This window comes from Leopardus geoffroyi, chromosome E2, assembly GCF_018350155.1.
Source record: "Leopardus geoffroyi isolate Oge1 chromosome E2, O.geoffroyi_Oge1_pat1.0, whole genome shotgun sequence".
NCBI lineage: Eukaryota > Metazoa > Chordata > Mammalia > Carnivora > Felidae > Leopardus > Leopardus geoffroyi.
In genome coordinates, this window is record NC_059335.1 from 13,216,124 (window position 1) to 13,243,956 (window position 27,833).

At 54.3% G+C, this 27,833-nt stretch overlaps 2 protein-coding genes and 1 long non-coding RNA gene across 11 annotated transcripts; 2 read left to right on the forward strand and 1 right to left on the reverse strand.

Moving 5' to 3' along the window:
• The first annotated feature begins 221 nt into the window (after window positions 1-221).
• On the forward strand, window positions 222-14,793 carry LOC123578874. Its single transcript, XR_006702544.1, has 3 exons — window positions 222-246; window positions 1,109-1,114; window positions 14,681-14,793. It is a non-coding gene; the product is annotated as an uncharacterized LOC123578874 (long non-coding RNA).
• On the reverse strand, window positions 4,444-22,656 carry DEDD2 (death effector domain containing 2). Of its 3 annotated transcripts, none has more exons than XM_045442194.1 (5): window positions 22,549-22,656; window positions 20,057-20,423; window positions 18,454-18,576; window positions 14,143-14,283; window positions 4,444-5,656 (listed from the first exon to the last, which is right to left on the reverse strand). In XM_045442194.1, exons 2-5 carry the CDS (start codon window positions 20,382-20,384, stop codon window positions 5,265-5,267), a joined length of 984 nt encoding a protein of 327 aa, XP_045298150.1. In that variant the 5' UTR covers window positions 20,385-20,423; window positions 22,549-22,656; the 3' UTR covers window positions 4,444-5,264. The 3 variants fall into 3 exon arrangements, with proteins under 3 accessions (XP_045298150.1, XP_045298151.1, XP_045298149.1); XM_045442195.1 differs by lacking the exon at window positions 22,549-22,656 and adding an exon at window positions 20,989-21,172; XM_045442193.1 differs by lacking the exon at window positions 22,549-22,656 and adding an exon at window positions 21,027-21,169.
• Window positions 22,623-27,617, forward strand: ZNF526 (zinc finger protein 526). 7 transcript variants are annotated; one of them, XM_045442188.1, is made up of 3 exons: window positions 22,623-22,732; window positions 24,461-24,825; window positions 24,916-27,617. In XM_045442188.1, exon 3 carries the CDS (start codon window positions 24,937-24,939, stop codon window positions 26,965-26,967), a length of 2,031 nt encoding a protein of 676 aa, XP_045298144.1. In that variant the 5' UTR covers window positions 22,623-22,732; window positions 24,461-24,825; window positions 24,916-24,936; the 3' UTR covers window positions 26,968-27,617. The 7 variants fall into 7 exon arrangements, with proteins under 7 accessions (XP_045298144.1, XP_045298143.1, XP_045298146.1 ...); XM_045442187.1 differs by having other exon boundaries at window positions 22,732-22,841; XM_045442190.1 differs by lacking the exon at window positions 22,623-22,732 and adding an exon at window positions 22,737-22,841 and having other exon boundaries at window positions 24,726-24,825.
• The last annotated feature ends 216 nt before the right edge of the window (window positions 27,618-27,833 follow it).

A 27,833-nucleotide genomic window follows, 5' to 3' on the forward strand; every position in this document is an offset into this window, starting at 1 on the left:
CATCACACCGGCAGCATGAACTCACAGAGAGCTCCACTCCCCTGATCCCTCTGTTTTGTTTGGTGCCAGCTGGCCAGACCCCTCCTGGTTTCTCTCCCTTCTCTGCCCAGCCAGAGCCTCATATGACCATCTTATTCGACTTTGTTCTATTCATTTCTCTGCACTCTCTTTTAATACCTAGTGCCTTACAAAAGACCTCTTATTCAATTTAAACACGTTTCCTGGGGCACCTGGGTGGCTCAGTCGGTTGAGCATCCGACTTCGCCTCAGGTCATGATCTCGCAGTCCATGGGTTTGAGCCCCGCGTCAGGCTCTGTGCTGACCGCTCGGAGCCTGGAGCCTGTTTCGGATTCTGTGTCTCCTTCTCTCTCTGGCCCTTCCCCATTCATGCTCTGTCTCTCTCTGTCTCAAAAATAAATAAACGTTAAAAAATTAAAAAAAAAAAAAAAAAAAAAACACGTGTTCCCTGAGATCTCATATGTGCTATTTCACCTATCTGGAATACCCTTGCCCATTCTATCCACCTAAAGACTCCCTACTCCTCATTCAAGAATGAGCAGAAATTAGCCATTAAGGGGAAGAAAAAGAAACCACAATGACACCACACTGTTCATCAGATTTGCAAAATTAAAGTGTCTGACAATACCAAGTGTTGGCGAGGATGAGTAAAGAGAGGATGCAAAGACAGGGGTGCCTGGGTGGCTCAGTCAGTTAAGCATCAAACTCAATTTCAGATCAGGTCATGATCTCACAGTTCATGAGATCAAGCCCTACATCAGGCTCTGCACTGACAATACAGAGCCTGCCTCGGATTCTCTCTCTCTCCCTCTCTCTCAAAATAAAGTTTAAAAAAGAGAGAGAGGATGCAAAGAGAACTCTCATTCAGTGCTGGGAGAGTAAACTGGGACAAACACTTTAGAAAAATAGTTTGGTGATATGGTAGGCTGCAAAATGTCCCCAAAAGGTATCCACAGCTTAATCCCTGGAATCTGTGAATGTTGTATGTGGCAAAAAGACTGCGGATGTGGTTAAGTAAGGACTTTGAGATGAAGAGTTACCCTGGATTATTTGGATGGTCCTTAAATGCCATCATATGTATCCTTATAAGAGGGAGGTCACGGGAGATGTGTCACAGAGAGAAGAAGAGGCAATGTGACCACAGAGGCAGAGATTGGAGTGATGTGGCTACAAGCCAAGGGACACTGGCAGCCACCAAAAGTTGGAAGAGGCAAAAAGCAAACTCCTCCCTAGAGTCTCTGGAGAGAGTATGGGTCTGCTAACACCTTGACTTCAGTCCAGTGAAAATGATTTTAGACCTTGGGCCTCCAGAACTAGAGAGAATACATTTCTGTTGTATTAAGCCACCAAATGTGTGGCAATTTATTACATCAGCCGTAGGAAACTCATATAAGCAGGATCTACCAAACCTGAACATACCTACGTCCAGCAAATTCCACTTGCAGGTATACCCCTACAGAAACGTCAGCATTTGTTCACCAAAAACCATGCACATGAATGTTCACAGCAGTATTATTCATAACAGCCCCAAACTGGAAATAACCTGAATGTCCATCAACAGTGCAACGCATGAAGTACTTATTTGTGGGATGTTCATAAAACCTGAACCAACTACAAACACGTGGAAGAACTTCACAAACAACACTGAGCAAAAGAAATCAGACGTGACAGAAGACATACTGTACGATTCCATTTTATATCAAGTGCAAGAAGAGAGAAAGTTAACTACATCACTGAGTGACATAAAACTAGCAAAAAAAAAAAAAAAAAAAAAAAAAAAAAAACGGCAAGGAATTATGACTGTAAAACCCAGGATAGTGTTCCCAGCTGGGGGAAGTAGGGGGTTGTGATCAGGAGGCAGCACATGACAGCAGGGGGCTGGGGGGGGGGGGGGGCGGGGCGGCTCCTGGGGTGCTGGCAATGTATTTCTCAGTGTAAGAGGCGCAGGTGTTGTACAACTTCCTAACACCACCTACCTGTTGGATGTACTTTTCGGAATGTTATCTTTCACAGTTGAAATGTATCGTGGTGGTGGTCATTTTTAACAGAATGAGCCGGGGTCCAATCCATGAAGCCTTTCTGAGGCCCTCTGAGCACTCAGGGCCCTCTGGGCTCCCCCAGCCTCTGCTGCTCATTCGGTCACTGCCCGCTCTGGGTGTGGCTTGCCCACCCCCATCAGAACAGGAGCTCCCCGGGGCCACCACCCTGCCAGAGCGTTGTCAGGGGCCCCGGTGGAGGCCGGCGCAGGGCCAGGGACACGGGCGCCACCACGCCCCAGGCACACGGGGCCCGCCTCACATTACCAGCTTCCACTGTAATTGTACTGTAATTGACATCGGCCGCCAGCCTGGGCGGAAGGGGGGGGAGGGGCAGATGGCAGCTGTGAAAATGAAGGGGCGTCTGACTCTGCACAGCCACTTACCTCTGACTGTGTCCATCTGTCTCTCTACATCCCATTCAGGAATGTTCCCTAAAGGCCTTCACAGGGCCTGTTCTCTCTGCTGGAACGCTACCTCTCTGTCATTCGGTGGAACTCCTATTCATCCTTCATGAGCCAGCTCCAGGCTCCTCTCGTCTGTGAAACCATGGACTACCTTCCTCTCAGCTCCCACAGGCCCCTATTTCGCCTGGTCGCAGCCTGTCCGTGCCCTGCCCCACGGAATCTTTCTCCACTCCTGAAGCTCTTTGATCTCCCTGGGTTGTCTTTATGGCCTGGGTCTGACTCACTTCTGGGCCTCAAGGGTGTGTCGGTCACCACCGGTGCCCGGCGCTGGCTCTGGCAAGTCCAGGCGAGCTCCACAGCGGACGCGCTTTGAGAAGCTCCGGAGGCGCGAGACAGCTCAAGGTTCCCGCCACCGCCGGCTCCTAGCATGCACTGCGCCTGCGCGGGCTCCAGCGGCCTCGCGGTTAGGCATCCCTACCTCGGGCACGCGCGTGCCAGCGAAGGAGGCGGACCTCCGGCTGACGCGGTGGAGTGGGAGGGGCCTGAAGAATAGGGATGGGCGGAGCATGGGCAGGGCCTGTGCCGCGGAACTGACGCGTGGACGGGGCCCCAATCTCTTCCAGCTAGGAGGCGGGGTCCATCATTCATAAGGGGCGGAGACACACGCTTCAAAGCCTGATGGAGAGGCACACCGCGATTTGGCGCAGCAGAGGCCAGGACCAGCAGCAGCTTCCACTCCCAAGTACGGAAAGCCCCAAATACCGGAGAACCTACTCCCGCCCAGACCAAGGAGGGTCCCCGAACCGGAGGGAAGGGGTGTGGAAATCCCCCCACCTGTCTCCCCAACCTGCCGTCCACTAGAGGAAAGACGCTCTGGAGCGCAGTTGTTTTCTATCCTCTAGGCCAGGCACTTCCCCTCCCTGAAGCCCTCTTCTGTCAAAAATGGGGGTAAAGCGGTGCTTGGGAGACTCAGTCGGTTGAGCGTCAGAATTCAGCTCAGATGATTTCACGGTTCATGATGATTTCAAGCTCCGCATGGAGAAGGGGGCGCTGCTGTCAGCACAGAGCCCACTAGAATCCTGTCCCCCCTCACTGCCCCTCTGCTACTCACACTCTCAAAAATAGTTGTTTTTTTTTTTTTTTTAAATGGGGATAATAGATCTTGAGTGGGTGTCCAGCAGACCTAAGCTCCCTCTCAGAGAGGGTAGAGGTATGACAGTCTGAAGTCACATAGCCACTAACTAGACCAGGTCTTGACTCCTGGACAGGACTCAACTCCTAGACTTGCCACTCTGCTCCTACACACCAACGGAGGCCAGGGGTCCAGGTTCCCAAATGTTAACAGGAGCCCCCCATCCCCCATGAAATGTTAGCAGTCCCTGCCCACCCCCTCTCACCCCACCCCCATCCCTGGTTCCCTTCCCACGCAGTAAGGAAAACATGGGGTACTAAGAAACCTGAGTTCCTAAGCCCTTAAACAAGGGGTGGGGAAAGAACAGGAGGCCACAACCTCCTGTAGCCACAAGCAGCAGGAAGAAGTGTTGGGCCTCAGGAGGAAGCATGCAGGTCCAGATTTAGGAGAGGACTGTTCAGAAGGCATGAGGCGCCATCTGGACAGGGATTCCAGGCAGAGAACTGTGGCTCATGATCCACTCGCTTTCCAAAGCTTTGGGCTAGATATCTAGCCCACCTCAGTGAATAAAATTAACACTGGTTAGTACTCCCAGGAACATCCAAGAGCCAAGCATGTGCAAACAGGGTTGAGAGAGGTATGACCCCAAGGCAGTATTTCCTTTGACACATGAGGAAACTGAGGCCCAGAGAGGCGGGCAAGCCTCTGGCAGCAGCGGCAGATGATACTCCGGCCTCCTGCCCTTCCACTAGCCTGATACTGGGCCAGGAACTTCAGGATGGGTACTGGGCCCAGGACCTCATCAGCTCCTTCCTCCAGCCCATAAAGAAAGAGTCCTAGGGAGTCTCGATGCCCACCCTAAGCCCCAGTCCAGGGCAGTTTTATTGGCGCCATTTATAAAAGGCCTTTCCCATCAGCCCCAAGCCTCTGCCTTCCCTTTCTGAGAAGGAAGTTGGGTTTCTGATCCTGGCCCCATAGGCAACACACTTGGTCTAATGCTGCTGCACTGTGGTGTGACATGCACTGCGGTGTGACACGCTGGGTGCAGGTCCATGTCCAAGTCTGCACGTCCAACTCTGGGGGGGCAGGAGGATGTGGAGCCAGGTCTGTGTATGGAAGCTGGGCAGAGCCCTGGCCGGCTGTGGAGATGTGAGGGCAAGGTGAGCAGGCCCCACATGCACCCTAGCCCCAGGGCCCAGCGGTGCTGGAGTCCAGGGTTGGGGGCAGTAAAATCAGAGATCCTGAGAGAGAAGCCCTGAGGCCAAAGACATGTGTGGAGCAGGCCAGGGCAGCCAGGGGAAATTCCAGAGGGGGCAGTGTGCATGTGTGCACAAAGCCCAGGGTCAGGGACACGGTGTGCAGGGGGCCTTTGGTGAATGTGTAGATGTGCCTCCCTCCTTTCCGGTCTGCATGCCTGTGCCCCTGGCCTCCTGAAGCTGAGGGAACACACCTGGGGGTAGGGTCGGGGGAAGGCTGGGAAGAAAACTCAGGTGGAAGTGGTTTAGGCCTCAGAGCCCACATCCTGTGGGAGAGGCTGTCAAGGGGCCAGGCCATCTGTCCAGTCCTCAGAGCTGCTGGAGTGACAGTCCTCTAGGGGCAGAGATGGATGTCCTCCGGGGGAGAAAGTGGCCCGGAGGCTGGGAGGTGGGTTCAGTCCTTCCAGGTCCAGGATCAGGAGGCCTCAGTTGGGCGCCGTCCTCCCTCCTCCTCCATCAGCAGCAGGCGGCGCCGGCCAGCCTCGTAGTCGGCCTCGTCCACACTGACCAGCAGGCGGACAGCCTCCCGGCCCACGGCCTCACGAAGGGCCTCAGTCAGGAACACGCCCCGCAGGGCCTGCAGCAGGGCGCCACTCAGGTAATCGCCCCAGAAGGCGTCCAGATAGGAGAGCTCCGAGAACTTGATGTCACACACCACGGAGCCCAGGTCCCGGGAGCGCAGCACTGCAGTGGCCTGCCCAAACACGTCCAGCTGCCGGGCCAGCGCCTGGGGCCGCCGGGATGCCACGCCCTGCTCCAAGGCAGGCCCGTGCTCACAGTACTCTGCTCGCACCCTGAGCCGGATGTCTGCAGAGGAAGGAACGACTGGTCAGGGAGGAGCCAACACACGACACACTGCGCAATGGGACCAGGGGGACCGCAACCCTTCCTCCCACCATAGAGCCTCCTCCAACAGGCTCCTCCCACCCCGCCATGGGTTGCACTGCACCTCCCCACATCCTTCCCCCTTCTGATAACCACACCCAAGTACGGGTGACACCCTCATATGGCTTCCCTCCTGTGGCCTGGCCTCTGTTACCTCTTGACCTGGCGACCTCCTCTCCCCTCACGTGCTCAGCTCCAGCCTCAGTGCCCTGCTGCACCGCCCCCCCACCAGGCAGGTTCTGCCCAGCCCTGCCTCTCCTTTGGCTGGAGCTGCTCTGCCCGTCTTCACAGGACTTGCTCCCTCTCCTCCTTCAAATGCCACCTTCCCACTGAGGCCTCATCTAACCTACTTAAAACTTTACCACCATCACCCCGGCCCCCAACATGTCCAGTCTCCCAGACCCTGCTCCATTTCTTCCCAAGGCACATATCACTTTCTAACTTCCTCTGCACTTTCCTTTATACCGTCACGTTTACCACCTGTCTCCCTGCCGCCCCTGAGTCCCCAAAGGGACTGTTTCATTCACTTGTGCAGCCCTGTGGCACACGGTGGGTGCTCGATGTATATTCGTGAAAGAATCAACACATGAACTAAAGGACCTGCCTTGAGACAACCAGCCTCACCCCCTCCTGCCTTCAGGGACACTCCTGCAGGGCCAGCCACATCGCCGGCACCCATCCACCCAGTGAGCACCGCCCAGGAATCTCCAGGCTGAAACTGGGCTGGCTCGACTGGTAGCAGGCGCTCTCTTCCCTCAGAGGTGGCTGAGATAGTGGGCCGTAAGCCCGAAGCTGCGGGAGGTCACTCGGCCACCGAGAGGGGAGAGAGCACGAGGACTACTCAGAATCACTGAAAGAGAGGGAAAAACGGAGCTCCCCATGCGAGCCCTGGGAACACCTGGATTTTCAGCTACCATCCACTCCCTCTGTGCTTAGGCCAGCTTGAGTCGCGCTGCTATTGCATAGAACCCCGCCCACATCTGCCCAAATGAGGTGGCAGCTCCGCACAGGGCACAGGACCTGGGACTTCCTAGACTGGCCCTGTAAATGTGACCTCAGGCATGTCACCTCCCTGTGGGATTACTGAACTCCCACCCGTGACTCAGGCTAACAGAACCTCAGCTACTAACGACACGGCTGCCCTGAGGATCAGCTAGGAGCTGGAAAAGACAACAAGCACTCCGAATTTATTTAATCCACAAACACGCCATGTAGCAGGCCCTGCTATCACCCCAATTTACAGGTGAGCAAATGGAGGCAAAGAGAAGTGAAGTGATTTGCCCCAGGTCACCTGGTCGGGGAATGGCAGCCCTCCACGGAGGTCACTGAGCCTCCGGTGCCCCAGAGGACAGCTTCGGGTCCATGGAGACGATTCTAACCCAAGAGCCTCCAGGCACCACCTGTGTGACCTGGAACAAGTCACAGTCTCTCTGAGCCCAGGTTCTTACCTGAACGGGGAATTCCGACTCTGAAAGATTGTTAAAAGGATTAAAAAGAGAGCAACGGATGGAAAAGGACCAGCTAGCACAGTAAGCCATGCCTGACAGGTGCTCCAAGAACAGCAGCCGCCAGAAGCTCCAATGTACCAGATGCTTTAGGCCAGGCCACTGAGCAGGATCAGCCTTGGGGGGCAGGGGCTGTCAACCCATTCGACGGATGAGGAAACTGAAGCTCTGGAAGGGGGAGGGCCATGTCCCCAACTCCCTTTACCTTTCACAGTGTCAGCCACAGAGCACAAGGTGGAAGACAGGTCTCTGCTCCCCCAGATGACTTCTCAGTACCACCCACTTCCTCTTCCCACCCCAAACCCCAAACCCTTCCTCTTTCGGCCTGGAGGGGAACCTCACCTTCTCAGCTCAAGGCCCAAGGAAACCTACCTGGCCTCGGCCCCTAGGACTTCCCACAGCACCAAGACCCAGCCCCCTCCACCTACAAACCACCTAAGACCTCTGGGCCCACATCCTTGCCTCCCATGAGTGTCTGACCATGCCTTCAGTCGGTGGGGGCCAGGGAGCAGGGGACTGGAAGGAGCAGCACCTGTCTAAGGCCACACAGGGAAGCTCAGTGGCAGAGGCACGGAGCCAGGTGGCGGAGTCCGACAGACCTTGAGGCGAGTCCCGGCTCTGCCACTCTCTAGCTGTGGGGCCTTGGACATGTGACCTCACCTCTCTGAGCCTGTTTCCCCATCTGAAAAACATAAACAGACAAACAAGAGGCCCCTGCCGCACGGTGTGGTCATGAGGGTTAAATAAGGCGACTCATGAAGCACTTGCCCCAGGGCCTAGGACCCAGAAAGCACCCAGAAACGGGAACTGTGATTTCAACACCCACCTCTCTAGCCCACAGCCCCTGCCCGGGCCTGGCCTCTCTCACTTGGACCCAAGTCAACCTCTTCTGCTCCTTCGGTCCCAGCTGCATTCCCCCATCCCCTGCCCTCCAGGCACAAGGCCAGTGCCCCCAACACAAGCCTTACACAACGACCTGTCCACCTCCTCTGCCCTGCAACACCCATTCGCCCAGCAAGTCCCAGCCCACAGAACCGCACATCCTATGCAGGTGAAATCCTCCCAGATCGCCTTTCTCCTCAGCACAGATCGGCACTCAACCCGTGGCAGAAACTGTTCACCCAGAGCCTATCCCCCACCCATGGCGGGTAGAAGGACAACAGGACCAGGATGGACTAGTGTCTGTCCCATCCATTCTTTCATTCAACAGATATATTTACAAAGTGCCAGGAATGCTGGCATGATGTGCATTCCCCCGCCACAAGTGGGCCTGGAAGATATGGAACCCCAGTTAAAGAGCACCTCTCATGGGCCAGGTCCTACCCAAGGGCTCTCCCAATCATGGGCCCCAAATCCCCACAGCACTTTCCTCATCCCCACTGACAAGTGAGGAAATCCTTCACCAGACCACAGTCCAACCTCGGGTCTGGAACACGAGAGTGTGGTACACAGAGAAAGAGAACAAGGAGACTCCATGAGGAAAAAGGAGACCTACACAGTAGGTGAGCCGCCTCTCTGTCCCTGGCCCTGAATCATGGGCACCAAGCTCAGTCTCTCCTTTAGTCCTCACCAAAATGACTGAAGGGCAACAGCTCACACATACATAGTATTTACCACAGCCTGCACACACGTGTCACATTTATTAAGCCTCTGATTATCCCTGCAACCTCATACGGCAGTGCTATTACCTCCTTTCTGCAGATGGGGAAACTGAGGCACAGAGGATGAATCACCTGCCTAAGGCCACACAGACAGGAAATGGCAGGGCTGGAATTCCAACTGAGGTGCCTGGCTCCAGAGCCTGAGCTCTTAACTACCCCTGTCCTGTTTGCTGCCCCTCACACACACAACGACATACAGAAACCTGGAATTAAAAGACATGCCGAGGGCCATGAGAGAAAATTAGAGCGAGCGAGGTGTAATTTAGATGGCAGTGATCAGACAGGCCCTCTCTAGGAAATGACACTGGAAGTCAAATGTGAAGAGCAAGTAGGTCGAGAGAGAAAAACCAGGGGAGTGAAGAGCAGCATTCCCGGAATACAGCATGGCCCGCACGCCAAGTCTGGAAGCAGGAAATGCACTTGAGGTGTTCACAGGCTGGGGTCGGTGTGGCAGGACCTCGAGGAGAAGGGCACTAGGGCACGACTGAAGGGGTGGGGCCGAACCCGGTGGAGCAGGGAGTCCGGGGCCTCCCAAGGTGACCACACCCCTCCGCACCTCCAGGGCCTCCTACGTAAAACCAGCACCTGCTCTCCATGGGGCCGCTTTGGGGATGACACAGCTGGATGAAAGTCAAGAGCGGAGGCCAGTGCCTGGCACATGATGAGCCCTCGGAGGGCCTCAGGAAGGACATGACCTCACGCCAAGACGACTCCAGCTGCACTGCGGAAGCAGCAGGGGGGGTCAGGAACAGGGCCAGGGCAGGAGTCAGGGAAGGCCAAAGGTTGCTGGGCCATAAGAGAAGCAGCAGACGTGCAGAGAAGCGGACTGCCTGGCCCAGGTGCGCCACTGAGGAGGAGCAAGGCTCAAAGAGCGTCTGGCGCCCGTGCGGCCAAATCGTTTCCTCTGGCCACAGTCCCTCTCCACTAGGGCAGCTGTGCAGAGGCTCCCTGCCCCCAGGGCAGAGGCTGTGGCTACACTGTCTTAGTGAGCAGAGATGCTCTGGCTTCCTGCACGCAAGTGGGCCCCAGCGCCCCCTGGTCCCCTCCCTTCTGGGGCAGAATGAGACGCCAAGGGAAACGGGAGGGGACTCCCAGCAGGTGCTGGTTTTACAAAGGAGGCCCTGGAGATGCAGAGGGGTGTGGTCACCTCAGACCAGTCACCAGACTCCAGGGCCAGCACCATCCTCCTCTGGACACGGTGGCACCCCATCCCTTGCTTTAGTCTCTTCCCTGAGACATGTCAAACATTAAGATTCTACTGAACAATAAGGAGAGGCTGCCACCAACGGCAGAGACAAAATCAGCAGCCGCTACCTGCTTCCTGATGGAAGGCCATGATACCACCTGGGAAGCGAGCTTGAAAATACAACAGATCATCAAACCAGAATCTGATCAGACCTCTCCAGACCTGACCACCAATTTTCAGGAAATACAGACAATAGGGGAACACATTCAATCCCTCTACCACAGGATGCAATTGGCAAACTACAGAACTACTTTCAACAACTACAAAGCAAGGGGAACAAGGGAGAGAAAACGGCAAGATGGGGAAATCTCTGAGATCAGGAGAGGGTTAGGAGAGCCAGCACTCATGAGACAACTGGATCTTAAGAGCGCTAATTAGACAGGTTTTTTTTGGTGTGGTATTTTTTTTTTTTTTTTTTTAAGGAATTCTGATCTTTTAGAAGTACACAGTGGAAAATCTACAGATGAAATAACAAGACACCTGAAATTGACTCCCAAACAACACGGATGATGCGGCAAGATCACCCATGAGTTGACAGCTGCTGAAACCAGGTGAAAGAGACAAGGTTCATCACGCTGGCGTATCTGCCTCTGTACCTTCTCCACAGAAAACAGGGAAAAAAGCAAAGCTCATCCTGTCACTCAAATCCTCTGGTTGCTTTCCATCATTTAAAGAAATGAGGGGCACCAAGGTGGCTCAGTCAGATGAACGTCCGACTTCAGCTCAGGTCATGATCTCACGGTTCATGAGTCCAAGCCCTGCATCCGGCTGTCAGCACAGAGCCCACTTCAGATCCTGTGTCCCCCCCGCCCCCCGACTCCCGCCACCTCCCCCGCTTGTGCTCTCTCTCTCAAAAATAAATAAAACACCAGGGCGCCTGGGTGGCTCAATCGGTTAAGAGTTCAACTTCAACTTCGGCTTAGGTCATGATCTTGCGGTTCATGAATTTGAGCCCTGTGTCAGACTCAGACCCTGGAGCCTGCTTCAGATTCTGTGTCTACCTCTCTCTCTGCCCTTCCCCTGCTCATACTCTGTCTCTCAAAAATGAATAAATAAACGTTAAAAAAAAAAAAAGTTTTTTTTTTTTTTAAAAGAGTCGGATGCTTAACTGAACCACCCAGACGCCCCAACTGCTCATCTTATGGACAGGGCCACTGAGCTGACAGCTCAGAGCCTGAAGCCTGCTTCAGATTCTGTGTCTCCCTCTCTCTGTTCCTCCCCCACTCGTGTTTTGGCCTCTCACTCAAAAATAAACATTAAAAAACAATTAATAAACAAACATTAAAAAAATGTTCTTTAAAAAAAAATAAGTGAAAAAAAAATAAACAAAAGCCCTGGCCCATGGCTGCTGGCCCCGCAGGATGGGCCCCACCACCTCTCCCGGCCTCACCTCCTAGCTGTCTCCTTTTGCTCCTGACTCCAGCCTCGCCAGCTTCCTCACCATCCCTTCATCACCACCAGCTCACTCCTACTCAGACCTTGGCACCTGCTGTCCTGTATATAGAACCCTCTTTCCCAGCTCACTCGGTCTTTTCCAAGGGGGCTTCTGAGACGACCCTACCTTGAAAATGCCTCTTAAACTGCATTTCCCATCACTCCCCACCCCTTGCCCTTCCTTCTCTCAGTCGCCACCTGAAGTTTCTGTCTCCTGCCACCAAACCATGCACCCTGTGAGCACAAGCGTCTGCCATCCCCACCGTACCTAGCATGTAGTAAATGCTCTGAGAACACACGTGGGAGAAGAGAAGGAACTGACCCTGCCACTCTGCACGGTCGGGGCTATCACCCCTACCTCAAGGCTGTCTTGAGAATTCAGGGCCAAGTGACTAGCATGCCCAGCACAGCGCCCAATGGATGTCTCTGAAAGAATGGAAACTAAAGAGGTCCTGTGTCCAAACCCAGGATACTCCAGATGTCCCTCCCCTTTGGAAACAGAGTTTAGTCTAGTTCTACCCCTCTCGGGAGGGCAGCTGACTAGGGCTTAACCCCCATAGCGCTCACACAACAGGAGGGGACAAGAACGGCAGATCACTCGGGTCTGGAGGCGCCTCCTTCCACCCTTGGTATTAGACGTTGTTAAAGGTGAGCCATCCTGGGGGCGCCTGGGTGGCTCAGTCAGTTAAGCGTCCAACTTTGGCTCATGATCTCACAGCTCGAGGGTTCGAGCCCCACTTCTGGCTCTGTGCTGACAGCTCAGAGCCTGGAGCCTGCTTTGGATACTGTGTTTCCTCTCTCTCTTGGCCACTCCCCGAGTAGTGCTGTCTTTCTCTCTCTCTCTCTCAAAAATAAATAAACATTAAAAAAAAAAAAAAAAAAAGGTGAGCCATCCCTGCTTTTTCAGAGGAAACAACCAACAACCAGGGCCCTACTGGGGAGGGCCTCCCTCCAGCCCCACCCTGCCCAGTGAGTCAGCAGTCAGACCTGCTTACAGTCCTCCCAGCAAGCCCCAGCCACACCCTATGTAAGCACCTCCCTGCCACAGCCCTGCCCTCAGGGAAGACCCGAAGCCTCTGCAGCCAACTAGAGACCCTTCCCCAGCCTCCGCTCAGCAGGCTCCTTAGGAGGCAGTGACTCCTTCTGCCAGCCAGGTGGCTCTGGGGGGCTCTGGTAATTACTGCCTGCCTCGAGGAAGAGTCACACCGGGCAGCCACCCCCACAAGCTGGGGGCTGTTGGAGGACACTGCTGGCGCTATTGGTCTGTTCCTCCCGGCAGCACTCAGCGCAGGTATCTGCAGCCTCATGTGACACTCGGGGGAGGAGGAACCAGAGTGGTGTGGGCTGAACGAGAGAGAGAGAGCGTGCCCACCCGCACCCGTCTACTCCCCTTAGGACCAGGGAGACTTTCTCAAAGCCAAAGTCTAAGCACGAATCTCCCCCCTACACCCCATCCCACCCAGCACACCTGCAGACCCAGGCAGCCTTGTTAGTCCACCCCTTCTCTGTAACAGAACTTCCCCGGGCCAGACCTTCAGCCTCACCTGCTCAGGCTGTGCAGCCTCTTTACTCAATTCTCTGCTTCCTCTTTGTTCAAATTACTTAACACATCCTGGCGGAGCATGCCCTATACGCTTAGCACAGGTCTAAGTCCTTTATAAATCGTAAGTCGTTTATTAACTGATCTATCTTCCAGATGGAGTCGGAGTTCCGTCAAGACCAAGTATCGGGGCACCCCAATCCTCTGCTGAAAACCCTACATAACACTCGCCGTATGGAATAAAATCCCAACTCCCATCTACTCCAAGGCCTGCCGGGCCCAGCAGCTCGGCTCCAGCCGGGTTCCTCCACCCACTCCCCACCCTCTGTTCATGGCACTATCTATAAAGTGAGCTTCAGTTCCACTGATCTGTCGCCCTACTAGAAGGTCGCCTCCCCAAGGGCAGGGACCTCACCGCTATTCCTGTCCCAAGCACACTGCACAGTAACAGCACGAAGAGGCACAAACTGGTAAGCAGCGCACAGCATGGGCCCCAGGCCAGGCGCTGCTGTGAATGTATTACCGGCTTAACTCATTTTCTCTCGCCACAACCCTACTTGAAAATCACCACTGTCAGCCTCATCTTACACAAAAGAGTTCAGCCACCTGCCCAAGGTCAGACAAGCTATTTAAGTGCCAAGACCAAGAAATGAACCTGGCAGCCTGTCCCAGCATCCTCATTTTTCCCTGTGCGATATTCCACCACTGCAGAAGAAAAGACTATAAAATACATAAACCCATGAAAACATTTACTGAAAAAGCATATGAAATTGAGAGCAGGGAGTGGTCTGCAAAGGCTTCCTGGAGAAGGTAGCACCTGTGATCTTTCAACTCCGGACCAGACATAAACAAGCAAGATAGTAACAGAAAGGACATCCGAGTCCAGAAGGACAGAAGCCACTGCCTACCCACTAGGTGTGCCACACTCCAGACGAGTGCCTGTCTCTCCCACCCTGTGTGCAGCCTGTCACAGGCTCCATGTGCCATTCACTTGGCATTCACCAAGGCCCGCAGACACCTACCACAGGTCACTTTGCCTTCTGAGGCAGGTCTGGCTGGCTCCTGCTGCTGCTGGGGGGTGGCTGGGGCCCCTCTCCGCCGCCGTCTGGCACCACCACTGGGCCGGCCCCGACTCCGCCGCTGCCGCTTGGTCGGTGGGGAACCTGAGGAGGGAAAGACAGGGCATGCTGAGACCAGGATAACAGAGCACTGAGGCAGGCGCCTGGAGAAGAGCTCAAGGCTGGTCTCCATGCCATGAGACCCTGGGTGAGCCCCTCTGCTTCCTGAACCTCAGTGGCCCTGTCCATAAGATGAACAGTTGGGGCACCTGAGTAGCTCAATTAAGCATCTGACTCTTTTTCTTTTTTTTAATGCTTATTTATTCATTCTTGGAAGAGAGACAAAGTGTGAGCAGAAGACAGAGAGAGGGGGAGACGCAGAATCTGAAGAAGCAGGCTCCAGGGTCTGAGGCTGACACGGAGCTCAAATTCACGAACCGCAAGATCATGACCCGAACTGAAGTCGGATGCTTAACCGACTGAGCCACCCAGGTGCCCCAAGCATCCGACTCTTGATTTCCGCTCAGGTCATGATCTCAGTTTGGGAGTTCGAGCCTCGCATCGGGTTCCGCACTGACAGCGCGAAGCCCGGTTGGAATCCTCTCGCTCCCTCTCTCTCTGCCCCTGCCGTGTTCACCTGTGTTCTTTCGCTCTCAAGATAAATAAAATAAACATTAAAAAAGGAAAATACATAACCAGTAAGTATAACCTAGCATCATTCAGAAGAGCACACCCCACCCCCCAGCAGTCCCACATCTGACCCTGAACAAACCCCTGTACACTCACGCCAGGAAACAAGCCACTGGGGCATTGTTTATAACTATCTAAATGTGAAAGCAATGTAAATATCTGACAAGTAGTACAGAGTAACTTCCCGGAGTAGCCTGTTTAGTGAAATAAAGTAAAATATAATATAAGTGGCTATAATTTGCTACATTTTACATTAAAAAAAGAGAAAACAAGCATACATACTTGCTATTTTTATAACACAAAACACCAAAGATAAATTGGAAATAGTGAAATTGGTTACCTATTCACTAGGGGGTGGGGGCAACACTGGAAATGATACTTCTAAGAACATCTTTCCTATGTACCTTAGTTTTGACTTTTGAGTCATATAACCATTTTACGTATTCTAAAAATTTAAGAGACCAAAATAACACCAACCATAAAATTAAACAGAAATAAACGAATCTAGCTGTGTATGTGTGTATATATATATATATGTATATATATATACGTATACATATATACACACACACATATATATATACACACACATATATATATATACACACATACATATAATTAGTAACACGAACGAGAGAATTATTTCAAGTAACTTGGAAGAACATTCTGACTGTATAAACTCTCAGTGGGATATACTCCTAAGACAGGAAGAACCACAAATAAATGGTATGTTTCGTTCAGTAGATGTAGTCAGCAGTGGTACTGACGTCATATTTTCAAAGCTATTTTATGATTGCTGTAAAATGAAGCAAATAAATCCATTTTCCCAATGTTATTAAGAACCAAAATTCTTAAGGGGGCCTGGGTGGCTCAGTCTGTTCAGCGTCCATCCGACTCTTGATCTCGGCTCAGGACATGATCTCACAGTTCTCGAAATCGAGCCCCGAGCTGGGCTCTGCACTGACAGCGTGGAGCCTACACGGGATTCTCTCTGCCCCTCCTGTACTTGCTCTCTCTCAAAATAAACTTAAAAAAATTTTTTTGAAAACAAAGAAACAAAATTTTTAACATGAAGAAAAAAATCTTTGTAATGTTAATTTTGAATTGAAAACACCAATAGAAATTTTTTTTTATTTTTTAAATTTTATAGGTTTTTTTTTTTTTGTTTTTTGTTTTTGTTTTTGTTTCTGAGAGAGACACAGAGTGCGAGAGAGCTGGGGAGGGCAGACTGAGAGGGAGACTCAGAATCCTAAGCAGGCTCCAGGCTCCAAGCTGTCAACACAGAGCCTGATGCGGGGCTCGAACTCATGAACTGTGAGATCATGACCTGAGATGAAGTCTGACGTTTAACTGACTGAGCCACCCAGTTGCCCCAAATAGGAATTTTTTTTTAAAGCGGTCTTTAACTCTGTTCACTAAAAGAACCCAGAAAAATGTGCCTACTCGGCACCCAAGTCTTGGTGTCTACATGCCAGTGCCTCTAAAAGAAACCAGGCTTCTGGAAACAGCAGATTGCAGGGCTGGAGAGAGAAAAGTACAAGCTGAGTCCAGGACGCCTTACAGTGGCACAGAGCAGGAAACCCAAAGAATGATGGAAGCAAATCAAAAAGACAGTAGGAGCTAGTCAATCTGAACATCAGGAAGAATGACTAACATATTCTAACCCAGTAAATAAATAATAACACATGAGTCCATAGTGACACTCCCCCACCCCTCAGGACAAGAGAGAGAGAAAAGACAAACTTTTTTTTTTTAAGTAAGCTTCATGCCCAGTGCAGAGCCCAACAAAGGGCCTGAACTCACGACCCTGAAATCAAGGCCTGAGCTGAGATCGAGTCGGACGCTTAACCAACTGAGCCACCCATGCGCCCCAGAAAAACTCTTGAAAGACTACATGCCAGCTGATAGACATTGAAAAAATAGTAAGAAAATCACCCTTTTGTGAACACCAATGTAATGACCAGTTCAGGCAGAGATCAACAGTGCATGCTAAACCCACAGGCGATACCGCTGGGGAGCTGGATGTGCCCAAGTGTCACCCCATAGGTTATTTACTAACCATGAAAGGGGAAAATGTGCCTTTATAAAGGACAAATATGGCAGACAGCACCTTAAGCAAGTGATCAAACTTCCCCCTCACAGCAAGAAAAGCAGACCTTAAGCTTCCTGATGCACTCCACAGCGAGGCACACAGCATCGACTGAGGAACATTCCTGCCAAAAACATGTAACCTGAATCTAACCAAGCCTCCTGACCCACTTTTTTTTTTTTCTTTTTGCACCTTACTTTCACCTCACTAAGCTATTACTCCTGGAAATTACCCAAGTTTCAACTTATAAACTATAAACAATGCCCAGTGGCTGTTGCCACACTTGTCTCCTGGTGTGAGTATTGGGTGGGGGGGGGGGGGGGGGGGGGAGTGGCTTCCCACGTCACAGGAGATACAGGGGACAAAGGAACCAGTTAAATGACACCAGCAGGAAATTATCAGGCACTTCCTGAGATAATCGCGACATTCTACAAAACAACGGGCCTGACCAGGTCAATAAGGTGACGGATGTCATGGGAAAGAAAAGAAACAAATACACAGTTGGGGAGAAGTTTGGGTCCTAAACTAAGAGATTAAGGAGACATAATAATTCAAAGTAGAGAAACTCAACTATGAGTGAGTCCTGAAAATAGAGTCACTCTTGGGGAGATTTGAAAATGAACCATTAGGATATCAGAGAATTAGTATTTACTTTCTCAGGTGTGATAACGGTCTGGAAGTGGTCTAGAACATTCTCCTTATTCTCAAGAAATGCCTGCTATTTAGACGGAAAGTGTCCCGATGGCTGTAACTTCCATTCAGAGTTCAACTAAAAACCCATCGTTACGTGTACATGCACATAAAGCAAAAGTGGCAAAATGTACAGGCACCTGGGTGGCTCAGTTAGTTAAGCGTCCAACTTTGGCTCAGGTCATGATCTCATGGCTCATGAGTTTGAGCCCCAAGTCAGGTTCTGCGCTGACAGTTCAGAGCCTGAAGCCTGCTTCAGATTCTGTGTCTCCCTCTCTCTCTACCCCTCCCCTGCTCGTGCTTTGTCTCAGAAATAAATAAACATTAGAAAAAAAAATTTTTTTAAGTGGCAAAAATGTTAAAATTACTGAATCGAGGTGAAAGATATGAGCGTGTTCACTGCATCCATCTTTCAATTTCTCTGTATGTTTGAAGTTATGTTTGAATAATTCAGGAACTAGGAAAGAGGAGGCTGCATAAATGAATTGGCACGGCAATTAAAAGCAACCAATTAAAGGTCCTCGACACGAGTAAATCTCAGAAAGGTATCCAGCAAAGACAGCCACGTGAAGAATACCCACCATGTGAGGTCATTCGGATGAACTATAAAACCACAACAAACAATTCCATTCATTGCTTCTGGACACATACTTTTGTAGAACAAACACACACACATACACACAAAGGAATGCGCAGACAGAATGACCCCTTGGTCCCCTTCCTTAATGGGCCAGGATGGAGTGGGTTCATCAGGATTCAGAAGGAAGAAAGGGATGCTGCCATCGTGCCCACCAGCCTAGGCTCACCTGTCTCCCATTGGCCCTGCTGGGCATTTGAGGTACTGCTTGAGTGGCGACGGCGACGGCGGCTGCCTTCTGTCCTTTTTGAGGAAGAGCTGGAGGTGCCATAGTTGTAACGTTCCGGTGACACTTCACGGAGAGAAAAATGGAGAGAAGTATTCACAGCGTCTGGCACCCTCCTAGGCCCAGCCTCCAATTCCCACCTGGAGATAGATTACTGCTCCACTGGGAGCCCAGGTTCCCCAGAGGTCGGAGCCCAGACATCTGCTCCCTCTCAAAGGCTTCCTGCCCGGTGGATGCTAGATGCCTACAGAGATAGAGAAGACTCGTGACCTCCCGGGGCCACCCCACCCCTATCTACAGCAGCTCCAACTGTCAGGGTTACTCTGTAAGCCAAGCCACGGTCAGGCCCCTGCAATGTTGCCCCCAGCTCTCCCTGAGGCCCCAAGAAGTAAGCACGGTCCCCAAATCTGCTCTTCCGTAGCCTAACCTCCAGACACATTTTTCCAAAAACACTGTCACTTCTTCTCTAGTGCTGCCTTTCTCCTGGTTATCTCTAGGCAGGGGAAGGTCACACTCCCCCTCCCCAACTATCCACTGCACCCCTAATAACCCAGCCAAGAGCTCAACAACTCAATCCCAAGACACACAAAGGACTCCTGTCCTTTAAATCCTTGAATTCCTCATCTTCTTAGGACTGCTCCTCCATGAGTACTTCCCTCAGAGGATTAAGGGCAGAGCCAAGCCCTCAGAGCCCAGCCAGCTGCCTTTGAATCCTGACTACCACACTTTCTACATGTGTCATTTGCAAGTCCCTGTGTAAAGTGGCTTATCTCCCTCTCTGCTCCTGCCACACAGGTCTCTGATGATACCAAATTCATTCCTGACCCAAGGGGTGAAAGCTTGTCTTTCCCTCTGCCTAGCATTTTCTCCTGTGAGATCTATGCACATCAGCAGTACAGCCTCCATTCAAACGTCGCTTTCTCAGGAAAATCTTCACTGGTTATCCAATCTGAGAAAGGCCGCCTTCGCTATAAACCGCTGCCTATTTTCTATACTCTGTTAACTTTGCTTTAATCTTTTTATAACCAAACCTAAAAATAAATTACCTGCCTTAATGGCTGCTCCCCTCCCCCCCCCCCCACACTAAATATAAGCTTCATGGAACACTTTGTCAGTCCCAACACCTTGTAACTTCTGTGCTCAACACACAGGATTCAGTTCTTATACGTAAGCAAGCTGTTTAACTCTTCTTAACCCTGTGGTTTCTCTGGTGGGAACACTAACAGAACTTCCTCATGGGACTACTAGGAAGATATAAGGGGATAGTTCACACGAAGGGCTTACCGTGGTGCCTGGCATGAAATAAGCACTCCATAAACACTGGCCACAAACCTCACTGATGTGACCAAATTCCACAAGTTCACCTCTCCCAAAAAGCCATGCCTCCTCCCTCTTGTGTTCCTCATTGATACTCTGGGAGGAGGGGCGGCGCGGGTTGGGACATAGGCTGATATGGTGCTGTCCATATCGCTGGCAACCATAGAGTCCTAGAGAGAGAAAGGCCCTGTCCCCACCGGAAGTCTGTCATCCTCCCATTCAACCTTACCTGGACGGCGCCGCTTGCGCGCCAGGTGCGGCAGCAGGTCGTGGCGCGCCAGCACGCGCAGGAGTTGCCCCAGCAGCCGAAGGTTGCTCTCGTCGCACTGCCCGCGGCGCTCCAGCTCCAGCAGCAGCTCCAGGCCGCTTCGGGCGCGGGCCAGACCGCCGGCCGCGCCGGGGGCCTCGTCGAGCAGGAAGGCCAGCAGCTCCAGCTCGCACTCGGTCAGCTGTCCGCCCACCACCTCGAACATACGGTGAAGCGACAGCATCCCGTAGTAGTCCAGACATTCATCCTCCTCCCAGCTCGGGGCCGGGGTCAACCCGGACAGCGCCATACCCGGGGGAGGGGGGCGGCACAAGCTCAGAACCAGGGCCTAGAACCCACACAGAGGGGAGGGGCAATGGTCAGCGACGCGGGGACCCGGACCCCACCCCCGCCAGTGCGTCTCCCCAACCTCGATCCGCTGGGCAAGGCTGTTTTCACAACCCAGCCGTCTCTGCCTCCCCCTTCCCCCAGAAAGGAATGGTATCGCCCGAGGTCCCCTAGTAACAGGTCGAGACGCTAGACCCCGCTCGTCCTCCCAGACCCAGCCCGAACGCCCCTCCTCAGGTGGTATGTCCCGAACCAGCCTCCGGACCCGACTACGTGATTCGGTCCGAATAAGCGCGGGGGCCCATCCCAGGGCACCCTGCCAACTGCCCTTTGACTCTGGGTGGCACTGTCCGGACGTGCCCCTTGGCTCCGGCCAGTGGTACTGTCCGATCAGCGCCGCGACTCCACCCAAATCATACCTTCCGAAAGCGACCCTCTGCCCCCCACCAAGTGGAGCCTACCAAAGCAGCCCTTCGCCCCACACAGGTGGTGCTGCCCTAACCCGACCCTCTCGCCCTGCAAGGGCGGTACCGCTCTCTCCCCAACACCCAAGTGGTTCCATCTACCCGCCACCAGTCGCCCTCAGGCCTCTCTGGATCCTCACCGGGTTCCGGCGTCTGACGACTCCTGGGCGACGGCCGCAGCCACTTGTTTTGGATCTTTCTGGCACCTTCTCTATTATTACGCCTGCGTCACCTCGCCCCTCCTCCTTCCCCCAACTCGCGCAGGTGCGACCGCCACGCCCCTTCGGCGCAAGCGCAGAGTGAAGCTTCTAAGCCCCACCCCTCCGGGCCCGCCTCCAACCGTAGCGTCTAGCTCGCCAGTGCTGCGCCTGCGCAAAGCGAGAGCGATTCCGCCTCTGAACTGGATCTGGTACCTGGTTGCAGGGTTCTTCTGTGAGCCCGTGACTTAACCCGTCGGGTCCTCGTTGCCCCCCATGTCAAATCCATCTCATGTACTACAGTTCCATCCTAATCACGACATAGACGCCCACATTACCACTGCTCCTAACTGCCCATGGCAAAGGACCACAATCCCGACAGTCCTGGCTTCAAATAGCGCCTAGGCCCCTTTATGATCAGGAATTGGACACTCCCCCATTACACTGCCCCTTATTCCTAATGGCAACCAGGAACCTACATCACAACTGTGCCATCTCATGCCCCCGACTGAAATCTCCCTTCATCCAACACAAACCCCCACAGCTAAGTTCTTCCCCTGATCAAGACCAGGAAGCTCCCGCATCTCATGTTAGGAACCAATACCTCCTTCCCGATTGCAATAGACCCCTCCATCCTGACCGTGCACCTCCTGATGTCATCCATCACAGTCCCCCATTACAGTCAGACACCATGTCCCCATCTCAAACACCCCTCCCTTTGAAACCCTTTCCAATCTCTGCCCTCCAAGGTCACAGGGCCTTCCAATACCCCCTCTTCTAACCTGCGCCTACAAGTTGCACTCTTTCTAGCGAGAGAACTGGAGTCCAGGCTGTGTGTCTGAGCAGCTCCCCGGGGCAGGGCCTTGGGCGCGGTGGCCACCCCCCCAACACTCCCCCACACACTTTGGTGAGTCAAGGCCAAGGCCCGCAAGTCCCCTACCCAGAGTGGTTCCCATCCCTGGAATTATCTCTCCTTAGAAGGCAGGAGACCTGGGTCCTGATTGGCACTGGCTCAGCACTGGCCCTACTTGGGCTGCAGCAGTGACCTCGAAAGAGTCCCTCCCTCCGATGGCAATTGTCACCTACTGAAGCCCGGTGAATATCCTTAAATCAACCGAAGAGTGGGAGGGAAGGGAAAGCAGTTTTACAAACTGGGAAGGACTATGTCCATATTACATGGGTTATAGGGAGCACCCACGGTGTATCAGGCCCTGTGCTGAGAGCTTTTACGTGTTTGATTTCATCCAATCCCCTCAACAGCCTTTGAGGTGAGTCAAGCCCATTTTACACACTACTAAAAGTGAGGTCCAGAGAGGGGAAGTACCCTCCAAAGCTGTGTCTGCCTCCAAAGCTGTGCTCTCGGAGATGCTCAGCCTCTTCAGCCATGAAATAACACCTCTGTCAAGGTCTCCCGCCACCCATTCCACTCCCTGGGCCCTCTTTTCCAATGATGCCCTCTTCTCACCGCTTAACTTTCTGATTCTTGGCAGAGCAGCCCAGGAGAACTGCGCAGGCGCTTGTCTGAGGCCCGACTCCGCCCACAGGGCACAGTTGTGTGCGTGGAGAAACTCGCCGAACCCCGCCTGAGCGTCAACACGCAGGCGCGGGGGCGCGTGCCCTCTGCTGCCAGCTCTGATTGGCTGCCACGGGTAAGGGCACCGCCCAATGGTAGGTGTGGATAGTGAGGGGTCCCGCACGCCTGGAGCAGAGAGGGTCTGTGTCAAGAGCGGCGGGGGCTGCAGGAGGCGAGAGAGACGGGTGAGGGCGCCGCGGGGCGGGCGGGGGAAGAGAGCACTGGGCGTACGGAGGGGGCGGAGGGAGAACGAAGGGGACACTGAGGGACGAAGAGCCTTGGGGCCTGCGCTAGGGCGGGAGCGGCGCGGAGTGGAAGGAGAGCGCTCCTTCCTATGTGCCCTGGAGCATTGATTAAGCTTCTGCGGCGTGCAGGACCCTACCCTTGAGCCCGCCGCCCCCAGCCCTTACAGGGTACTCTCGTGCTACGGAGTTGAGAAGTGCGGTCGGTGAAATGGGATGTGTAGCGGAAAAGTTGAACTTCCAGGCCCCTGGTGGGTTCTTTCCTGGAAGGATTTACTGATCTATGGTATAAAAAGCCCCTGTCTCTCCCAACCGATAGTACACAGTCCCATAATTGGAAAGGGAGGAATGTGGGCGAAAAGTCCGAATTTTAGATTACTCGAGGCAGCCTTCTGGAAGAACATTTACTGGGTTCCTACTTTGTGTAAGCCTTACCCCAGGCCTTGGGCCTCGCCCCATGGGAGTTCTCTGGAGTGTGGGGCTGTAAACAAGGAAGAACTGAACTCTTGGGCTCCGGGTTGACTACTTTCAGGAAGATACCTTACTGGGTGGCCGTTGTGTGCAGGGCCCAGGCGACTCGTATATTAGTGAGGGAGTTGGGATTTGTAGTTAAGAAAAAGTAACTCCTGGGCCTTTAGTGAATCATTTATTCGAGGAACATTTATTGGATATCAGCTGAAAACAGAGTCATGTGCTAGGCTGTGTTGTTGTGGAAATTCACGGTCTAATAGGAAAGTTGGCCTGGTGGAAAGAAGTGGAATGGGCACAGGGAGAGTTAAGCTCTCGTGGCCTCACTTCCTGGAGGGAGCATTATTCATTCACAGAATATCTACTGAGTACCTGTTGTGAGCTAATCGTTGTTCTTGGTGCTGGAACCACATCAGTGATGAAGAGACTAACATCCCTCCGGGAGCTTAATATGAGCAACTTTGCATGCCTGGGTGTAAGCTGAGTTCCACCAGCCCTCTGGCACTAACAGATGAGTTAAAGACTGAGACAGTGGAGATTGGATTCAGAAAATTAGCAGGGGGTGGGAGGGCAGTCATTTGCTAAACTGCCTCTGAGCCCCTGCTGTGTAAAGAGGCCTGGGTGGAGCCCACGCATGTAGAAGGGGAGACAGGGCACATAGGCAGAGGTTCAGAAGTTAAAAATCCCTGGCCCGGGTCCGTGGTTTTGTTGGTGACATCAGCCCCTACAGTGAATCAGACCTGCCCTGCCTGCATGCTCAGTCTGGAGAGGAGCACAGACTGCAACCCGGACTCATGATAGTTGCTATGATAGAGGTGGCACAGGTTACTATAGGAACCCAAAGGAGGAAGGAGTGGATGGACATCACCCTGAGAATGTAGAGATGTTGTCAGAAAAGGCTTCACAAAGGAAATGCTGGGCAGGAGTTTGCTGGACAAGAAGAGGAGCGAACTCTCTTGGCAGAAGGAATGGCAACCACAAAGACTTAGGACTCAAAAACAGCATCTCTGGAGAACTCCAAGACATGGTTCTGTCTAACCTTTCTCAAGTACCAGGGTGTTTGTGGTCAGTACTACTTTTACCCCGTTTCACAGGTGACAAAACAGTCTCGGAGGAAGTAAGTGGTGGAACGCAGATTCAAGCCAAGGGCGGTCCGGTCCAGAAGCCTGCGCTCTCAAACACTGCTGCATGTCTGTGTGTACATACAGTAGGAGGAACGGGGCTGAACAGTGAGGAAACTACAGGCAGACGTTGAGAGGCATAAAGAGAGGTGTCCTTAGAAAGGGTGCAACTGGCCCTGCGGGTAAGGAGGGAGGGTGACGTCTGAGGCCAGACTGAAAGAGGCTGTCTCTCTCACAGATGCCCGGCACCCTGGGGCAGGGGTCGGCTACAGAAACACAGGTTCATTGAAGACTGAGGCGTGAGCACTGGATGCAGGCTTGCCGATTGACAGAGGCCGGTGAGCGACAGGATGGGCAAGGAAGCTCTTGAGACATCCCTGCTTCTCTCAGCTTCTCGATGTTTCACCAGCTTCCCCTTTTTTCTCCAGGCACTACTCTCCCTCCCCACCATGGCAGAGGTGGCGGCTGAGGTGGCCGAGGCGGCCGAGATGCCAACACAGATGTCACCAGGGGCGATGGAGACGTCAACACCGATGTTAGGAGAGATGACGGAGATGTCAACAGAGGTGACCGAGATGACACCTGGGGAGGCCCTCGCCTCCTCCCTTTTCTTCCAGCACCACCAGTTCATGTGCTCTGAGTGCGGCAGCCTCTACAACACGCTGGAGGAAGTTCTCTCTCACCAGGAGCGGCATGTGCCTGCTGTCACAGAGGAGGAGGCGCTGGTCACCCAGGATGCTGGCCTGGAGCCAGAGCTCATGGCGGGCACCGAGGATGGGCCTTTCCAGTGTGGGGAGTGCAGCCAGCTCATCCTGTCCCCTGGTGAGCTCCTGGCCCACCAGGACGCCCACCTCCGGGAGTCTGCGAGCCAGATCCAGTACCAGTGTGGGGATTGCCAGGAGCTCTTCCCCTCTCCTGAGCTGTGGGTGGCTCATCGCAAGGCCAGGCACCTTTCTGCTACGGCGGCCGAACCACCGGTGCTGTCCCCTCTGCCTCCCCCGGCACCGGCACCTCCCCTCCCTGCTCCACCAGAAGTGAAGATGGAGCCCTACGAGTGTCCCGAGTGTTCCACCCTCTGTGCCACTCCCGAGGAGTTCTTGGAGCATCAGGGCACCCACTTTGACTCCCTCGAGAAAGAAGAGCGCAATGGGCTCGAGGAGGAGGAAGAAGAGGAGGAGGAAGACGATGAAGAGACGGAGGAGGAGGAGGAGGTGGTGGCAGAGGTTGGTGATGACGCCACGGGAGGCGACAGGGCCACAGCCGGCCGGGCCCGGGGCTGTGGGGACTGTCCCCCCCGCTGGACGTCAGCCGAGGCACGCCGGCGACACCGGCGGGCATCCCGCGGCCCGGCATCGGCAGCCCACCCCTTCCGCTGCGACCAGTGCCAGCGCAGCTTCAGCTCGGCGAACCGGCTGCTGGCTCATGGGCGGGCGCACGTCGGCGGCACGCACGAGTGTACGACCTGCTCCAAGGTCTTCAAGAAAGCGGCGTCGCTCGAGCAGCACCTGCGGTTGCACCGCGGCGAAGCCCGCTACCTCTGTGTGGACTGCGGCCGCGGCTTTGGCACGGAGCTCACGTTGGTGGCTCACCGGCGGGCACACACCGCCAACCCCTTACATCGCTGCCGCTGCGGCAAGACGTTCAGCAACATGACCAAGTTTCTCTACCACCGGCGCACCCACGCAGGCAAGAGCGGGGCGCCCCCCGCGCCGGCGGCCGCCTCCCCGGCTCCGGCCGAGCCCTCCCCGCCGCCGCCGCCACCGCCGCCGCCCCCCGCCCCGCCCGCCCAGCTGCCCTGCCCACAGTGCTCCAAGTCCTTCGCCTCGGCTTCCCGGCTCTCCCGGCACCGGCGCGCGGTCCACGGGCCCCCCGAGCGGCGTCACCGCTGCGGAGTGTGCGGCAAGGGCTTCAAGAAGCTGGTCCACGTGCGCAACCACCTGCGGACACACACGGGCGAGCGGCCCTTCCAGTGCCACTCGTGTGGCAAGACCTTTGCTTCTCTGGCCAACCTCAGCCGCCACCAGCTGACCCACACAGGTGCGCGTCCCTACCAGTGCCTGGACTGTGGCAAGCGCTTCACGCAGAGCTCCAACCTGCAGCAGCACCGGAGGCTGCACCTGCGGCCCGTGGCCTTCGCCCGCGCACCCCGCCTCCCCATCACCGGTCTGTACAACAAGAGCCCCTACTACTGCGGGACCTGCGGCCGCTGGTTCCACGCCCTGGCGGGCCTGCGACTGCACCAGCGTGTCCACGCCCGAGCCCGGACCCTGACCCTGCAGCCGCCCCGGTCGCCACCTCCTGCCCCTCCCCCGCCCCCTGAGCCTCAGCAGACTATCATGTGTACGGAGCTGGGGGAGACCATTGCCATCATCGAGACGTCCCAGCCTCTGGCGCTTGAGGACACGCTGCAGCTGTGCCAGGCCGCCCTGGGGGCCGGGGAGGCGAGCGGGCTGCTGCAGTTGGACGCGGCCTTCGTGTGACGCAGCCGAAGAGCAGCAATAAAAGAGTTTGGTTGCAACAACAATCGTGGGCACCTCCGGGAGAGAGGGGACCACCCCCTGGCAAGCCACTCTGGCACCTGATTGGGTGCCAGGATCCACCCTGGCCTCTTACCCACTGACTCCTCACAATGGCCCTGCCGGGTGTGTCTTGTCACTTTTCTCCGCCTCAGGGTAAACTGAAGCCCTGAGACGGGACGTGATCTGTCCCGGGTCCCCCCGGTGCGTTGCAGAGTAGCGTTTGCCGAGGCTCTTTGCTCCGCACCTGTCACCCCGGTGCCCAGCAACGTCAGGTAACCTTTCCTGAGCCCCGACCACGTGCCAGACCTGTGCTGGGCACCGTTGCATACCTCTGCGGGTTCTCGCTTGTCCCCAAGACTGTCACCTTCCCTGGACCCTGGGCATACAGGACTTGGCTCTGCCTGGTGGAGAGAGAAGTACTTGACTTCTCTGGGCTTCCTTAAGCTCACTTTTGACAATATGGAAGGAAATCTCTAGGTACCCACATACTCAGCTGCAGGCTGGGTGATGCTGGAACCCCGGGAATGACTCAGACCCAGACCCAGGCTCTACCCCAGGAGGCGCTCAGTGGCAGTGGAGTTCACACAAGTACAGATGGCCTTGCTCTCTGAGTGTGTGTCATTGATTCGTTCAGCCTGGGAGTCCACGGGCCTCCCTCCCACGTGCTGGGCCATACCGGGGGCCAGAGAGGAGTCAGGCTCCTGCCCTGCCCCTGGGGAGCAGGCAGATCTCAGTCCCGGGATCCTCAGGACTGTGCTGGGGATGCACAGGGACGGTGGGATCCCAGAGCAGGGAACAAACCCCTTGGAGGAGGTAGTCCTTGTGGA

Excerpts from the sequence above, each read along its gene's own strand:
- DEDD2 (XM_045442194.1), bottom strand. The coding sequence starts at position 20,384 with ATGGCGCTGTCCGGGTTGACCCCGGCCCCGAGCTGGGAGGAGGATGAA. Across the intron at positions 18,577-20,056 it reads GCGCAAGCGGCGCCGTCCAG|TGTCACCGGAACGTTACAAC; the intron begins GTAAGGTTGAAT and ends CTCTCCGTGAAG. Across the intron at positions 14,284-18,453 it reads GCAGGGCCAATGGGAGACAG|GTTCCCCACCGACCAAGCGG; the intron begins GTGAGCCTAGGC and ends TTCCCTCCTCAG.
- ZNF526 (XM_045442185.1), top strand. The coding sequence starts at position 22,749 with ATGGTAGGTGTGGATAGTGAGGGGTCCCGCACGCCTGGAGCAGAGAGG. Across the intron at positions 22,842-24,915 it reads GCAGGAGGCGAGAGAGACGG|GCACTACTCTCCCTCCCCAC; the intron begins GTGAGGGCGCCG and ends TTTTTTCTCCAG.